General features: G+C 36.2%; 1 protein-coding gene across 2 annotated transcripts; it reads left to right on the forward strand.

The window, feature by feature from the left end:
- Positions 1-457: 457 nt before the first annotated feature.
- rad21b (RAD21 cohesin complex component b) lies at positions 458-17,901 on the forward strand. 2 transcript variants are annotated; one of them, XM_053491404.1, is made up of 14 exons: positions 458-538; positions 5,587-5,775; positions 5,885-6,014; positions 6,822-6,921; positions 7,052-7,158; positions 9,504-9,713; positions 9,824-9,949; positions 10,055-10,183; positions 11,178-11,401; positions 11,717-11,867; positions 14,161-14,306; positions 14,418-14,579; positions 14,695-14,778; positions 16,376-17,901. In XM_053491404.1, the coding sequence occupies exons 2-14, from the start codon at positions 5,632-5,634 to the stop codon at positions 16,565-16,567; spliced, it is 1,905 nt and encodes a 634-aa protein (XP_053347379.1). In that variant the 5' UTR covers positions 458-538; positions 5,587-5,631; the 3' UTR covers positions 16,568-17,901. The 2 variants fall into 2 exon arrangements, with proteins under 2 accessions (XP_053347379.1, XP_053347378.1); XM_053491403.1 differs by having other exon boundaries at positions 10,052-10,183; positions 16,376-17,900.
- The last annotated feature ends 137 nt before the right edge of the window (positions 17,902-18,038 follow it).

Consider the following 18,038-nt stretch of genomic DNA (forward strand, 5'->3'; position numbering starts at 1 on the left):
ATTTTTATTCAATTATTCAATTATTTACTCATGTTATCTGTGTGTAATTAATTTTTTATGATCTGGATCATTTAAGTAGGACAAATATGCAAAAAATTAAAATGAAAATCGGGAAGTTTTTTCACATAGGCCTATATTTGCCCGTCTATCTAACTATCTATCTCTGTTTGTCTATCATTCTTTTTGTGTTTCTGCTATCTATCTGAGTGTTTGTCTGTCCTTTATTCTTTTTTCCTGCTTTTTCTATCTATCTATCTATCTATCTATCTGCACATCTGCCCACGGCCCCGCCCACCCCGGGTGTAGAGGTGTTTTGTTTTGTTTTTTGCAGAGGAGGTTGTTAACTGTAAACATTGTGCACGCGCGGAGAGAGGGCGTGCAGACAGAGCGCGAGAGCGCGGCGCCATTTTGTTTGTTTTAGAGAAACTCCCGCGTTACTGTGGGAGGAGGAGGAGGGGGAGGAGGGAAGGGTAGGAGGGGAGAGGAACCCCGGGGCACAGCGGCCAAATAAGGAAGGCTACCATAGGAGCGTTTCTTTGTAAGTAACGTTGCGTAATCGCAATCAGCTGGTCGTCGCAACGTGTATAGTAATTAGACATTCGTGCTGGCTTTATAACAGTAAATCCGCGGTGTTTCTCTGACTCAGAGCTGGCAGGGCTCCTGCACGGCGGCTAACTGGCTAAACAGAAGCGCTAGAAACGCTGGCATGGTTCATGTTGTTTATGCATTTTGTCTTGGCGTGTTTTTCAGCAGTACAGTACAGAACTCCACACAGCGCTGGCTTTAATGCAGTGTATACTGGAGATGGTTTAGAAATGCCTGAATGACGCTGTAACGCTGTGCAGACTCGGACACTGCAGTGTGACATGAGGTTTCCGTGTGTGTGTGTGTGTGAGGGTTTATTAATAGGCTAAAGCAGAAGAAAACTGAGTCGTAGGTTAGCTGCAAGACGTGCAGCTCTATTAGAACACTGTGCATCATCCGCTATTTCTCTACAGCTGTGTGTGTGTGTGTGTGTCAGGCCGCGCTGCGCTTGACAGGTGCAACACACTCACACACACACACACACGTGTCTTACTATCCTTCTGAGGACCTTCCATTCACAAGTTTAAAAATTATCAGCGTAAATCTAATTTAAACCACTGCTGTCAATGGATTAAAAAAAAGTTTATCTAGTTAATCACAGTCATAAACTGATTAATCACAATCACAATTTTTAAATACTCAGATTTACTTATATTTAGTGCTGACAATGGATAAAAAATTATTCTAGTTAATCACAGTCTGATTAACTGATTAATTAAGATTAATAAAAAATGTAAATACTTAGATTTAATTATATTTAGTGCTTTCAATCGAGTAAAAATTTTAATCTAGTTAATCTCTGATTATAATTGGCAATAGCACTGTCGCCTTGCACCTCCAGGGTCTGAGTTCGATTCCCGGCAAGGGCTTGATTCCCGTCTCTGTGTGCATCGCTGTTCTCCCGTGCTTGGTGGGTTTCCTCTGTACACCCCTATTTCCTCCCACAGTCCAGAATTGGTGTTCTCAAATTGCCTGTAGTGTGTGAATGAGTGTGTGAGTGTGTGTATGTGTGTGTGCCCTGCGATGGATGGGCTGTACTGTCCAGGGTGTACCCCCGCCTCGTTCCCTAAGCCTCCTGGGATAGGCTCCAGGCCCCCGCGACCCTGAATACAGGATTAAGCAGTAATGACGATGAGTGAGTGAGTGAGATTTACTTAGATTTAGCGCTGTCAATCGATTACATAATTTTATCCAGTTAATCACATTCATAAATTGATTAATTGCAATAAAATTTTTGAAGACTCGGATTTAATTATATTTAGCACTCTCAACCGATTAAAGAAGTTTATCTAGTTAATCAGCCATAAACTAAATAATTAGGATTAATCACAATTTTAAATATTTTAATTTACTTATATTTAATGCTGTCAATCGAATAAAAAAATCTTTTTAATCACAGTTATAAACTGATTAATTAAGATTAATTAAAATTTTAAGATACTCAGATTTACTTATATTTATCACTGTCAATCAATTAAAAAGTTTATCTAGTTAATCACAGTCATAAACCGATTAATTGAGATTAATCAGAATTTTTAAATACTCAAATTTACTTCCATTTAGTGACCTCAATCGATTACAAATTTTATTCAGTTAATCACAGTCATAAACTGATTAAGATTAATTGCAATTTTTAAATACTCAGATTTACTTATATTTAGCGCTGTCAATTGATTAAAGAAGTTTGTCTAGTTAATTACAGTCAAAACTGATTAATCACAATTTTTAAATACTTAGATTTACTTGTATTTAGTGCTGTCAATCGATTAAAAGGTTTATCTAGTTAATCACAGTCATAAACTAATTAATTAAGATTAATCACAACTTTTAAATATTCAGATTTACCTCTATTTAGTGACCTCAATCGATTCTAAATTTTAATCTAGTTAATCACAGTCGTAAACTAATTAATTATGATTAATTACAATTTTAAAATACTCAAATTTACTTATATTAAGCGCTGTCAATTGCTTAAAAAATTATCCAGTTACTCACAGTCATAAACTGGTTAATTAAGACTAATAAAAATTTTGAAATACCCAGATCTTCTTATATTTAGTTCTCTTAATTAGTTCAACATTTTAATCTAGTTAATCATAGTCATAAACTGATTAATTAAGAATAATACAAATTTTAAAATACTCAGATTTCCTTATATTTAGTGCTGTTAATCGATTTAAAAAATGAATCTACTTGATCAGTTATAAACTGATAATCACAATTTTAAAAAACTCAGATTTGCTAGTATTCAATGATGTGAATCGATTAAAATAATCTAGTTAATCCCAGTCAAAATCTGATTAATCACAATTAATCACAATTTTAAAATACTCAGATTTACATTTTCATAAACGTGCAATGTTGAAATAAAGAAATGCATGACAAACTAGTTAATTAGTTAGATTATTCCATTTTATAGTGTCTAACATTTAACAAATTTAAATTCAAATCTCTTGAATGGTAAACATGCAACAGCACTCATACCGTGCACTCTGTCTGTTCCTATAGTGGCCATGTATATTAAATTCTTTTAAACATGGCTTGAGCCTCCAAATTCCCCAGATAATAATCTTTCAGTCAAGCATAAGTGGTACTTTGGTAAAGTGGCAAATACACCAATCAGCCATAACATTATGACTACCTGCTTAATATTTAGTGGTTCCTCCCTTTCACCACCATAACAGTGATGCACTGTCTGCTCTGATACCTTTCTATCACAACCAACAGTAACCTTTTCATGAATTTGATCTACACTAGCGCTTCAATTGAATCAGACTACACTATCCAGCCTTCACTCCCCATGTGCATCAGTGAGCCTTGGTCAAGCATGACCATGTTGACAGTTGCTTCCTTGGATCAATTTTGGTATGTCCTGACCACTGCAGCCTGGAACCATCCCATAAGACCTGCAGTTTTGGAGTTCTTTTGACTCAGTTGTCTAGCCATCACAATTTGTTTTATCCCACAGGAGCTATATTTTCAATATCTTATTACAATGGCGGCTGGAAATGTGTGGATATATTAGGCAGCAAGTGAACCTTTTTTCCTGAGGTCGATGTGTTGGAAGCAAAAAAAATGAACAAGCATAAGGATTTAAGTGTCTTTGACAGGGGCCAGATGGCAATGGCTAGAGGACCAGGTCAGAGCAACTCAAAAAATGAAGCTCTTGTGGGATGTTTCTGGTCTGCAGTGGTCAGGACATATAAAAAGTGATCAAAGGAAGGAAAACCGATGAACTGGTGACAGGGTCATGTGTGGGCAAGGCTCACTGATGCACATGGAGAGTGAAGCCTGGCCCGTGTAGTCCGATCCAATAAAAGCATTAGTAGTAATGTAAATTATACTGAGAAAACCCTCTGGACTAGTTGTTTAACCATCACAATTTCTCTCCTTGTCAAAGTAACAATAACAATAAAAGATGTGGGGAATTAATTAATTTAGTGATATGTTGTGATACTTTTGCATGGCAATTTATGTATCACCACGCTGACTCCAAAATTTATATACTTTTTAAATTATGTATAAATTTATGCATTTGAATTGGTAGAATGTTGCAGTTCCTCTAAAATGCTCCAGGTGGTGCACTCTGAACTATATATATATATATATATATATATATATATATATATATATATATATATATATATATACTTTTAAACAAAATGTAATAAAATTGTGATACTTAGAGAATTGCAATACAAATCAAATTCCTATCTTAATATCGTGATAATATCGAATCAGCTTGTCCCTAGTGATTCCCATAACAGGTATGTAAAAATATATCAAAATAATCATGTGAATTTAATTTCTTTGCCATATGTGAAATTATTACTTTTAGAGTATTTAGTTACAATTACATTTTAAATGACAATGTTTTAATATCACAATGATACATATATTTTTTTCAAGTGGATTTTAAAGATTGTTTAATTGGTATGTAGTAGGGCTTAAACACTTCCTCAAGTAACTTGAGTAATTTGATTACAAAAAAATGATCGAGGCAAAATCTTCTGCCTCGAAACTTCTTTTAATTAATTTAAAAAGCTTGCGTTATGTTTTTGCGCAATTATTTGTTTGACGTGACACAGCGCGCTTCCAGATGCAAGCCGCCACTAAACACCAACAAAAAAGAAGCGCTTACGTCACCCACAAAGCGGAAGGAGACACGAACAGTTAGCTGTGTATTGATTTGAGGGAGCTTCTGTTGCGGGCTGGAAAATGGAAGGGAGTGATAAAATTATCAGCAAGCCAAGAGAAGAAGAAAGCAGCAAGAGAAACCACAGAAATTGTTAGCAAAGGCTTATGCCTGAGCTGTAAATTTTTTAAACTTTTAGTTTTTAAAGTTAAGTTGCACAATGTAGTGTTTTTGTATTATTATTTATTTTAATGTGTGTTATACGCTAAAATGTCCCCCCTGCCACGGATTGCCCCGGATTATATATATATATATATATTTTTTTTTTTCCCTATACAACACGTCTTTTTTATATTGCTTATTTTATAATCAATTCGTTTGGTGCAATTTGTAACTTGTAAATTATAAACCTATGAATTCATGTTCTAATATAATATTTGATAGAGATTATGTAAGGGGGGCAATCCGTGGCAGGGAGGCATTTTTGCGCATAACAGTGTGCCTTAGTTTTTTATACTTAGTCATTTGAAATACCTATTTTTTTATTTTAGTTTTTTAGTTTTTACATTGCTGTTTAATTAAGCAAAATGACATTTTATCCGATTTCTTGATTATTCGATTACATTTTTGGTAGAATACTTGATTACTAAAATATTCGATAGCCCTAGTATGTAGTGATTATCAGCTAGCCACATTGAATAGGAGGTTAACTTTTAACGTCAGTATATGAGGATGACGTTTTCACACGAAAGCCTGAATCAATCAATCATGTACAGTACAGTAATGAATGTCATCCTCTTGAGATAATGAAATCAAATCATAACCGTGTCTAAACTATCCAATGTCACACTGCTTTTGACTTTCAGGTTTGAAGTCCCCCGCCGCCTCACTTGTGAGAAGGTGCTGGGACAATGTTTTACGCTCACTTCGTCCTAAGCAAGCGTGGGCCGCTGGCCAAAATCTGGCTAGCGGCCCACTGGGACAAGAAGCTGACCAAGGCACATGTGTTTGAGTGCAACCTAGAGAGTAGTGTGGAGAGCATTATCTCGCCAAAGGTAATGCTGAACTTATTACTTTAATTAATGTCATTATATGTTATATTAGACAGGTTAGTTAAATATGTGTCAAATAAGTCTATTTAATAATATTGCTTTCTATGGTTAGGTGAAAATGGCTCTGCGCACATCTGGTCACTTACTTCTGGGTGTTGTGCGGATCTACCACAGGAAAGCCAAGTACCTGCTTGCTGACTGCAATGAAGCTTTTATTAAAATCAAGATGGCCTTTCGTCCAGGTACATTATTAGAGGAAATAAACCAAAGTAACCAAAATAGCAGTACAGTTAAACTTTGAATTGCGAGCATAATTCGTTCCGGAAGAGTGCTTGTAATCCAAAGTGGATCACTAACAGAATCACTGCCGTCTAAAAGAGAGAGACATGGCAAACTGGAATCTTTTTCTTTTTGTGCGACCTCTCTAATGACACTTTCTTTTGCCTGCTTACGCGGAAATGTGACGTCGCATTGTCGTTAAACAGATTCGTCTCCCGCACTGCTGCAGGCTTTTTAACCTTTTTCTTCCCAGAGTCACTAAGGTTGGAAACAAAATTTAAAAAATGCTTAACGCAAGCATACACACATGGTCACAATATTATCGTTAACAGTATCCTCGCACACAGATGTTGACTTTATAAGTAACGCAAAAGCCTATACACTGAGACTGAGCATAGGAGACAAATACCCACAATTCCACAGCGAGAGAGAGAGAGAGAGAAGAACCATTGACTCAGTTGTGATCACATGACGCTCGGCAGACAAAGAATATATACGTACTGCTCGTAATCAAGTTCAAATTTATTTTAAAATTTTGCCTGTCCTGCAAAACACTCACAGAGCAAGTTACTTGTCACAATCCAAGGTTTTACTGTATAATGTAAGTTTTAAAAAAATAATAATAAATGCTAGATAAACTATAGTTTAACCAGAAGCAAATAGTGCAGGATTTTATTTATTTATTTCCTTTTGACATATGTTACACTTCTTTCACATTTAAAATGAGTCAGTATTTTGTATGCAGTTTGTTTTTTAAATGCCTAATGTAGGTGTGGTGGATCTGCCGGAGGAGAACCGCGAAGCTGCCTATAATGCCATCACCTTACCTGAAGAATTCCATGACTTCGATCAGCCGCTTCCAGACCTTGAGTAAGGTTTTGCTAGTTTTTTACATTTAGTTAATTTTTAATACATCTCAGTTGTGCTTATTTTAGGACTGTATTTGTTGTAATGTAGTGTTTTATATTATTGTATAAATACAATGTTTTTTGTATTACAGTGACATCGATGTTGCCCAGCAGTTTACCCTGAATCAATCTCGTGTAGAGGAAATCACCATGCGAGAGGAGGTGGGCAACCTGAATTTACTGCAGGAAAATGACTTTGGTAAGGCACAGTGTAATTTTTAATCTGCCTTGCTTTTTAAAGTCTAAATCCAGAATTTACTCGAGTCTTGTCAACAACTTGCGGCTGATTCCCTTTAGTGGAACCCTTAAATGTAGGAGTAATTTGCAAGCTCCTGACTAATGATGATAATGAGTAGGAATTTCTCTCAAAATTAAAAATGGTCAAAAAAAAGACGTAGATTATTTTACTTTAAATGTCCAGGTGCGTTAAATGTTAATACCATAAACATTGTAACTGTAGTCTTTATAAATTTCGATTCAGCAATTCAGGAGATACATGAAAACTATTTGTTTTTTTTAGCTAATACAGCTTTCAGACCACACTTACAAAGTTGCTCAGCATACAAGATGGTCCAGTAGTTTCTTTTTGAAAACTGTTGTCCTAAGTTGTGATCACACTGCACTTTTGCCTTGCTGTTTTATTTTTTAGGGTGTTTTTACATTAGAGCCCCGGGAATGTTTATGAGTTCACTTGACCACAAAGTCTGGTTTATTTTTTTTTGCAGTGGGAACACAATAGTCCCATGCTCAGGAACCATGCCACAATACAGAGTACACAGATCAAATCAGATATGGAAGCCAAATGTACCTGAGAATGGAAGTAGATTGCTGTCTAGATTGCTGTCTAGACATCATCAGTGCCGTCTGTCTCCACCAAAATCTCGCGCCAATACACAATCAAAGCTGATAAAGTAGGAAGGCTCTTGACAGTAGGAGTGTTGCTCTTGACAGAGTTTTTCTGAAATATCAATAACATTACGCAAAGTTGACTCCTTTGATCTTCTCTTCTCTTGTGTTTAATGATAGCTCAGAAACCAAGTAGGTGCATACTGCCACCTGCTGTATCGGAGAGTGTAAATACGCACGTATACCCGGGAACAGAGACCAAAAACAATGTGACCAGCAGGGAAGTGGGACAGGGGTGATTATTTGTTCTTGGGCACAGTATAACTCAGTCGTGCCTAATGTGAAAACCCCCTCACTTTTGTTTTGCGTACATTTTAGAAAACAAACTAAGGAAGAAGGGGAAATAAACTCAGAGTGGATTGTTTGTTTATTTATCTTTATGTTGGCTATCATGCACTTCATTTTTATAAGTTGAAAGCACTCTAGTTAATCAGTGTTCACTACAGACAATTTATGTGCAACATCTGACATGAATCAGACTATAGACTCGACATGCTTTAATTTTATAACTGCAATATGCTTTTAAGCTTGCTTTAAAAAAAAAATCAAGAATTATAGCAGATTGTGGCCAAATTACAGTTCAAGCAGTTCACGTTTTTTCAGTTACGCACCATCGTCACACACTTTTTTCTTTCTGCCTGGTAGGCTTTTCTTGTTAGTAATGTTGGCAGTTCTGAATAATGATCCAATTAATCAGAAGACAAGGCAAGTATATTGCCCTTCAGATCACCTAAATGAAGGCAAGAATGGGTAAATTCAATTTTGTCGGAATAGATAGATAGATAGTTGAGGCCAAACCTTGTTAGGAGACATTAATGAAGTCTGCTGTAATGCATTGTTGGCTGCAGGGCAAATTATAGGTATATACAAATCTGCTCATTTTCAACTATTATTTTTTCAATAGTAGCAACATACTTATTAGACCAATGCTCACCTAATGATGCGCAAATAAAAACAGTGATAACATATGAATGTTGATCTGGTAAAGAGTCCTGTAAGAAGAAGCCAATTAAACTTCTATAATAGAAGACTAGTGATGTAAATCTAAATCCTTATCTGGATTTCTGCAAAGCTGCTTTCTGACAATGACTTTTGATTAAAGTGATAAATAAAAATAATGAATCAATTCATGAATCATTATAGTTTCAATTTAGTTGTATTTATATTGCAATTTTAACCATGGTAATTTTCTCAATGCAGCTTTACAAAATTATCCACTGCAGGTATTTAATAAGTGTACATTTTACAGTGTCAGGTTTTTATTAGGATTCATTTTTAAAGGATGAAAGAAAATAGAAAACATGAAAATGCCTTTTTTTGTCAGAAACTTTTGCAAATGAATACACTACTACTAAAGAATTCAGCTGTCTAGTGGAAAGTCTACTTTTCTGACTCAGGTTAAAGTTTTGAGACGATTGTCTTTAAACAAACAGTCTGCACTTTTTAATTGCCCTGTTTGTGCACTGTTTTTAATGGTACACTTAGCAATACGAACAATCCCACTAATTTGTTGCTGAATTTCATTTGTTATAATCTTATGAACTTCAGCCCCTTTTTTTCTTTTAAACATAAAAAACATTTAATAGCAATAACTTTTTAAGCCTTGATCCCTGAGACTGCCATTTTTTAAATCCTCAGCTGATTTTGGCATGGATGATCGAGAGATGATGCGGGAGGAGAGTGCTTTTGAGGTGGACATCATCCATGGAGCTTCTGCCTCCAACCTGCTGCTGGAACCAGAGTCTACCAGTGGTCAGATGACTGATAAATCCAATCACCTGGAGTATGACCAATACAAAGATGACTTTGGAGACAACCCAATGGAGAGCAGTGAGGGAGGCATGCTAGGTAAGTTTGTGTTAATTATATATGTATGATCTGTTGTCTTGCATGGAATTATCTAATAATTTGTCTGTGATTAGTCATTTTTCTTCTTCTTCGTCTCCTTTTATTTCTAGTGGACAAGCTTCTCAGCAATGAGGATGGAGGCGGCATTTTCGATGACCCACCTGCTGTTACTGAAAGTGTCATGATGCCACAGGATCACGGTGGAGATGACGACGATGATTTTGACAACCTGTCCCGTAAGAAATATAAAACATATTTCCTAAAGAAGGTGTTCTGTTGTACGAATAATTGTAAAATATATAGAGATAAAAAAAGGTTGGTGTGTAAATTGTGTACAGCAGCAGGAGGTCCAGACAGTCCAGACTCTGGGCCTGTGGAGCAACTTCCCACCATGACAGACCAGACAGAGCAAACCACACTGGTGCACAACGAGGAGGAGGCCTTTGCTCTCGAGCCTATTGACATCACGGGTCAGTTCGGCGAGAGTATAGTGTGTTCACTATAATGAACCATTGATTGTTATTTTTTTATGAACGAGTCCAAAGGCTGGCCAGAAAATATAAGCATTTGAAGCTAAGATGTCAAGAATGAGAAATACTTAAGCAGGTTGTCACCTACTTACAAACGAGTTCTGTTCCAGGAGCACGTTCGTAAGTCGAATTTGTTAGTAAGTCGGGGACTGACAAAGTCTTATAGAACGTTGACACAATTATACAATATAAAGCATACCAGTCCACCTGACTAAATCTGTCCCCTTTTCTTAACACTGCCATCATATGGCCAGAGCTACTGCAAACTTCAAGTTTGCAAGGGGAATCCCGGATGCTGTTCTGTTTTACTTTCTTGGACTGTGAAATTAGTTTGGTTGAGGATTTTTTAAAATTAGGATTATTCACCATCAGGACAGTGTTACAGGACAGCCATTTTCTATCAACATATTTACTGATGCGAACCAAGTTCCCTATGTATCTGCGGAAATTCGTAACTCTGATGTTCGTAAGTCGGGGACTACCTGTAAAATCAGTTTTAAACCATTCCAACAGTAGCACGCTTGCTAAATAGCTACATAATGTAAAGTAGGGAAATTGGTGTGTCTTTCATGTACTGTTTAACCCAGGCCTTAGATGTATAGTACATGAATTACAAGACGGTTTAAAATCATACACATGTAGTGTGTATCGTTTTAAAAGATCAGCTCATCAACCATGTCTGCATATAGTGTTTATTTGTAAGAAATTTTTAAGGAATATTAAATTTTTATATATATATATATATATATATATATTTCATTATTTAATATTTTAAATAATTTGCACATATTTATGCAACTGACAAAATATGTTCTCACATATTTATGCAACTGACAAGGTTCATATGACAATTTCTTTCCCCGAATTGTATATATATATATATATATATATATATATATATATATATATATATATATATATATATATATCTCAGTGAAGGAAACCAAAGCTAAGAGGAAGAGGAAGTTGATTGTGGACAGTGTAAAGGAACTGGACAGTAAGACCATCCGGGCTCAGCTGAGTGACTACTCAGACATCGTCACCACTCTGGACCTGGCTCCACCGACTAAGAAGCTGATGATGTGGAAGGAGACTGGCGGGGTAGAGAAGCTCTTCTCGCTGCCTGCTCAGCCACTGTGGAATAGCAGGCTTCTTAAGGTCAGGATGATTCTGAAGAGCGCTCTAGGGCTTTTAAAGCCTAGGACTTATTCATCAATCAGCATAATAAAACTGACACTAGGCACGGTTTCTCTCACAGGGTTTAATTACTGTCCAATATGGTGGGAATTCTGTAATGTCTTAGCTCAGGTCATATTTATTCGGTTGGACTGAACCCCACAACCGTCATACAGGCAGTAGCCATGAATCGTAATTAAGGTGATTTGAGGTGAATTTCTGTACATTTTCTATTCTGTTTAATAAGAAACACGGGTATGAATATGAATATGAAATACCTATGTGTTATTGATGTAGATGTTCACAAGGTGCCTGACTCCTCTTGTGCCAGAGGAGCTGAGGAAGAGGAGAAAAGGTGGAGAGGCTGACAGTCTAGATGAGTTTCTCAAAGACCTGGAGAACCCTGAGGTGCCTAGAGAGGAGTCTCTGTCTCAGAGGGACATCATTGGTAAGACAATAGCAAGGATATTTTGGACAACTTCAAACTTAAAACCTCCCAAATTAAGAATGTGAAATTTTTTTTGCATTTTTGGGGCTGGAACATACTTTCAGTATCATTTTAGCACTGAACTAATAATATATACATTTTATAGGGATAGGTGATATGTCTAAAATGTCATACCACAATAATTTTAATAGTAGTGATGATGATTTTTTTTTTTATTAATGTAACTTAAAAGTTAGGTGTTGTCATGTGATTAGAGCACAGCTAGCCAGTAGGTGCGAATTAGGACATAAGCAAATGTTTGGCAAATACAGATAAACATTTTATAGATTGTAAAGTTTAAAATACTACATTTATAATAATAAAAATGATACACATATTTATCTCTTATCTCTTCCACACTGACTGACTTTTCTACCTTTTCCCAAATGAAGAATACATTTTGGAGATACACTGAAGAAAGCACAAGTGGTTTTTTTTTTTCACAGTGTAAATTACCACACACTGCGTGCTCCTTTTATTTCACACATATAGTGATGCACCAGAGTGGATTATTAAGCGATGCCTTCCACTGCTCACGTACGATAAACAGACAGCGTGAGCTGAAATGAGTATTGTAAAAAAAAAAAATTATACATATTTATTTATTTATTTATTTATTTATTTGTCCAAATCAAACTAGAGCTTATGTACAACTGTTGTATAATGTAGTACTTTTATATAAATCTAAATTTAAGGTACTAGCCCTATCTTTTTATATTAGATTCCAGCTGCCGATTCTGTGGCAACATACAGTATTGTCATCGAATTCAGAATTAATGAATAAATTGGTCCTATTCATGCACATGCACTCAGTTTGGACTATTCATTGTTGTGGAGGTAGCTACTGTACATTCCTGAGGATCTCAACCTCTGGTAACCTCAACCCGCACTCACACACCCAGTCATACACGACAGGCTAATTGGAAATGCCAAATGTCTACTGTTGTAGAGCAGGAAGTAGCAACTGGTTAAAATTCCCTGGCAGGAGGTCAAAGAGGAGATTTATGGATGTAGTGAGAGAGGACATGAAGTTAGTTGGTGTGAGAGAAGAGGATGCAGAGGATAGGGTTAGATGGAGGCAGATGATTGGCAAGGGAACAGCCTAAAGACAAAGAAGAAGAAGTCAGTCTGGAGTCCCTGGAGTTAACCCAGGCTTGCGTGGGGAGTGTAAAGGAGGTGCTGAACCAAAATATTGATGGACACCCATCAGTCAGACTAGTTAATTATTCGGAACTGTGATGAATGATTTTTGACGTATGTGTATTTTTGACAATCACTATATATGGCTCACTTACCAGGAGTTAAGTATATGTGTACGTTAAGTTTCTTGTACCTTAATTTAAAGGCTGATTTATAGATAACACATGACTTTGTGTGGATGGGTAGAAGCATGTTTTTCATATGTCTCTAAGGATTTAGAGGAGCATCCACTAGATGGCATATTTGTGGCAAAACTTTCTTATTAATCAGGCTTTCAAGTCATACTGTATTTTTTTGCACCACAGACCAGTTTTATGTAAGACAATATTCCACAAACCGGCTATCACGCACTCATAACAAAGCATAATAAAGTGCATAATATATATAACATACCATAATGCAGAATCAGTGTAAGCACTAAGCTTGTTTCCCCGTGACGAGACGTTCCCATCTAGGAGTGATGGGAGACAGTGAAGTGTTCTCCTGTCATTCATGTCCATCTGCTCAGTAATTTCATTTCCGTTGCTATCACTGCAGACAAATTCATCTCACAAAATATGTTGGAAATGGAAGCAGTTTTTTTTTTGTGCTTTTGTGGCAATGTCAGGATATTCCTCCCTTGATTTTAATCCAAAACGTCAGCAGAGTTGAAGTTGCTTCAAACACACTTTTAAGGACACATTTATTATAGAGAGCAGGCTTGGAGCATGTGAATCACATGTCGCAATGTGCAGACGGAAGCGAGTTTTCAGAATAGAACAGTCAATAAAATAAAATATTTATTTTTCATTCTTTCTGTGCGGCCCGGTGGTTGGGGACCACTGATTTAGAGCGTTTTTAACCTGTTGCAATGCTGCACGTAATACTATATTTACCTGTATGATACCTAATGATGAGGAAATGTACAATGAATGCTCCAAAAGACTACACAAAATATTTGGCAGCCATCTTGCTTTTCTCATAGTATGACTGCTTAATGGTGCTTAAGGCTGTGGCTGAAAGCTCTGTATTATAATTTGATTTTCTGCTGTTTCTGCATGTTTGTGCACTTCAGACCAGACCATCCTGGAGGAGCCCAGTGTGTTGCAGGCCTCTGCCATGGAGGGCAGTCGTACCACTCTGGACGAGTCAGTCATGCCTCCTCCCTCCAGCCACCGTGGCCAGAAGCGCAAGGTCCAGGACACAGAGCCAGCTCTACCTGTGAGTGTCCCTGCCTTTAATGTCCCACTCGACTGTGACTGTCTTTGTTTAATTACTACTCAGAAAATATTACACTTAATCTGTCTATCTGTCTGTCTGTCTGCTTATAAGATGCTGGAGGACGACCGCTCTTCTATCGTGTCCACACGACTCAATGTACAGCAAGTAGAGCTCCCACCAGAAGAGCCAGCTAGCATTTCCCAGCTCATCCCTGAACTAGACCTACTTGGTGAGAAGAGCAAGGAGAAAAAGGATGATGATGAAGAGGAAGAGGTGAGTTTTGTTGTTTTGGGGTTTTTTTGGTCAGTTACCTGTGTCCCAGTAATTCAGTGTTGTTTAAGGTGCATAAATTATTTGTGACTGATAGACTTAATGCTGTTGTTATTAGGAAGAGGAGGGTCAAGGTGGAGACTTGGATCAGGAGGAGAGGAGATGGAATAAGAGGACACAGCAGATGCTACACGGTCTTCAGGTATGACTAGGGTTTGCAGTTAAGCTGAATCAAACTCTGTCTGTCAGATTACCCAAATTCTAAAAGTTTTGTTAATGTTAAATTATCATTTAATATGTTTTATAAGTTGAAGCACAGAATTCACAGTCGTGAAGTAGTGTATTGCAATACATATGCAATGCAAGTGTTACGGAAATACATCATAGAGACATTACTGATCTCAACTAATTATAGCACCCTAAAATTGTTAATACACCAAGTAGTGACTAACTTACCGTATTCATACTGACTGTGGAGGAAAATAAAAAATGTTAATATAATTGAACATACCTGAAGAATGCTTATGGAGATCACCAAAGAAGTTTATTCTAAAGATGTCATTTCCACTGTTCTCAAAAAAAAAAATGAAAATTAGCAAAACGGTAAGTACAGCTAGTCCCAGACTTACAAACATTCAAGTTACAAATTTCTACAGATATGAAAGACAAAAAAGCGTTCGGGATTCCCCCCACGATTTAAAGACGCAGAGACAACACTGTTACATTTGACACACATGAGATTAATTTCCTTAGGCGTAATTATGGTTTTTAGCCACATTATGGCAGTGTGGGGGAAATGGGACAGATGTTTAGTCAAGAGGATTGGGATGCTTTGTATATTCGTGTCAAAGGCGTACAAGACTCTCTTTGTTTCTCTTTGACTCTCTTTATGGGCATGCACCCAGAACAGAATTCATTCAAGTCGAAGACTACCTGTATGTTATTGGAGAAATATGATATGGATATGGATTTTTTGTTGATTTTAATTGTATTCCACACAAAACCAGCACTAGGAATGAACTCCTTGCCCTCTTGGCTGTGATAGATAGCTAACATAATGTAAGGTATATGTGAGGTAGCCAGTGAGTAAAGCGATCTCAAACATACTCCTGAAGCTGTTGTAGTCCTTTACAATTAACCAGAATTTCTGTATAATTTACAGAAACAGTAAATATATCTAACTAATTTTTTTTTTTAACCCTTTCATAGATATTAAGTGTCATAACAGTTTAGGGTATTTTTTTCATGCCATTAAACAGCTGTGATACCAGAACAGTCCACATGAGGGCACTGTTAGCTTATATTGATTAGTTACCAGGAAAGGATATTTGATGTGTTTGTTAGTTATTATTAAGCTAATAGGTTTCTGTGGTGGTAATGGATTTCATTTCCATTTTAATACTTTTTTATTTCATCAAATTTGAAAAATATACATATATATTATCAAAATATTACACATGGCTGAAATAACAGAGAATGAAAGGAAATCACTCACACCACATTTTCATTACCAGTTTAATTCCCTTCATTTAAATAAACGTTGTTCTACAGGAGGCATGCTGAGTAGTCCTCAGGTCATTAAAACATAATAAAGACAAATTACAAATTAGTCCTGATGATGTCTGAGATGTTATATTTAGGGTGTACAGTACAGTATACTGTATGTCTCCTTAAGGACATGTCTCCCCAATAGGTCTGTAGTTTGTATGGTCCCTAAAGATGCTCTTTGTCTTCTTACATCTACATTTTGTTTCTGCCAATTGAGTTATAATGAAAATGACTTTTCACACTCTGTATAGCGGGTGATTGCCAAAACAGGAGCAGAATCGATCAGCCTGCTAGACCTTTGCAAAAACAACAACAAGAAGCAGGCAGCAGCCAAGTTCTACAGCTTCCTAGTGCTGAAAAAGCAGCAAGCGGTTGAGCTGACACAGGCTGAGCCTTACAGCGACATCATCGCCACGCCCGGTCCCAGATTTCACATCATATAAACTATCACACCATACAGCCAAGTGCCATTACAGAGGCTGGTTTCTTTTTGCTTGCTTTCTTTTTTTTCTTTTTCCTTTTTTTTTTTGTTGATGATGATGTGTTTAAGATGTGTTACGTTTTATCTGTCTGTTTTATGTAAATTACTGTCTATGTGACCTGTGTGATCTCATGTAGAAGATGAGTTTTTAATGGATCTTCTAATGAGGTTCTGGATCTTGTGTTTAAGTCAAATTGAATAACTACAGAGCAAAAGTAGTTTGTGGATTTTAGCACTCATGTGAAAGCTGGGGTTTTTTTGAGAGAGAGAGAGAGGTTGCAGTCTTTTTCCTTAACTAATACTGTTTTGTGAATGGATTGAGTCTGCTCATTTTGCATGCATCATATGCAATGTCACCTAACATACAAATGGTTTTGTTATTGTAGCACTAATTTCACCTTCGTATAAGCTAACGAGTGCCCTAGCACCAAAATAGAAACGGTAATTCACTACATACTGAAATTAGTGTTTCTAGTGTTGAAATCATACAAGAAATTTCAAAGCCCATGGTTTTATATGGGTTTTTAAAAGAGAGAAAGTTTTTCTCCTGCTCAGAAGTGGTCCTTGCGCCAAATATGTCATGTAGACAAAGCAAAAATGAGACTGATAGTTCTTAACTGTGATGATATATATATATATTAATAATATTAATATTAATTATATATATATATATATATATATATTAGATTAGATTAAAATATATATATTGATATTGTGCTATTAATTTAAACTGTTTTCCCTCAATTGTTGTTCATCCGTCGCAAGCCTTGTGTGTGAAAGGCTTAGTAGGTCATACATACAGAAATGGCAACTATTCATTTTTATATTGACCCTATGTTATATAGGTGAATCATGTCCTGTTACAGTACATCGTTTATTCAATTTTGCCTTTTATTTAGGCGTATTTGCTAGTACGTTTCCATTCTGCTTGTTTATATGGAAACTTTTGAAAAAATACTAAGTATTTAAGTCACACTTTGTTATTGATATTATTGCCTGTAGCACTGAGCTGATACATATGTGTTATCTAATTTTTTAAATAAAATGTCGAAAAGAAAATTCAAATCTTGAAATTGCCATCAAAGTATAAATGGTAATATTTGACCTGGAAACAACCGGATTGGCGTGATAGTGTTTAAACAAAAGCTAAAACTGAGATACAAACATTATTTACAGATAGAGCAAATGCAAATAAGGTCAGATTTCACTCATGTGTAGGTTCAGCTTTATCCTGGTCAGTACATTTGGTATTTATATTTTATGCTTTTACATTAAATCTGCTTAGCCTAAAAATACAGTATATGTTTTTTTAAGGTTTAAAAAAAAAGGAAATTAAATAAATAATTGTCTGAAATGTTTTAATTATATTAGCAAGAATCTGTCATTTTTAACTATTTAGGTCTTTGAGGTTTCCATGTGAGGTTTTGTATTAA

Source organism: Clarias gariepinus, chromosome 3 (assembly GCF_024256425.1).
Source record: "Clarias gariepinus isolate MV-2021 ecotype Netherlands chromosome 3, CGAR_prim_01v2, whole genome shotgun sequence".
In the NCBI taxonomy this organism is placed as follows: Eukaryota; Metazoa; Chordata; class Actinopteri; order Siluriformes; family Clariidae; genus Clarias; species Clarias gariepinus.

Excerpts from the sequence above, each read along its gene's own strand:
- rad21b (XM_053491403.1), top strand. The coding sequence starts at position 5,632 with ATGTTTTACGCTCACTTCGTCCTAAGCAAGCGTGGGCCGCTGGCCAAA. Across the intron at positions 11,402-11,716 it reads GGAATAGCAGGCTTCTTAAG|ATGTTCACAAGGTGCCTGAC; the intron begins GTCAGGATGATT and ends TTATTGATGTAG. Across the intron at positions 14,580-14,694 it reads ATGATGATGAAGAGGAAGAG|GAAGAGGAGGGTCAAGGTGG; the intron begins GTGAGTTTTGTT and ends TGTTGTTATTAG.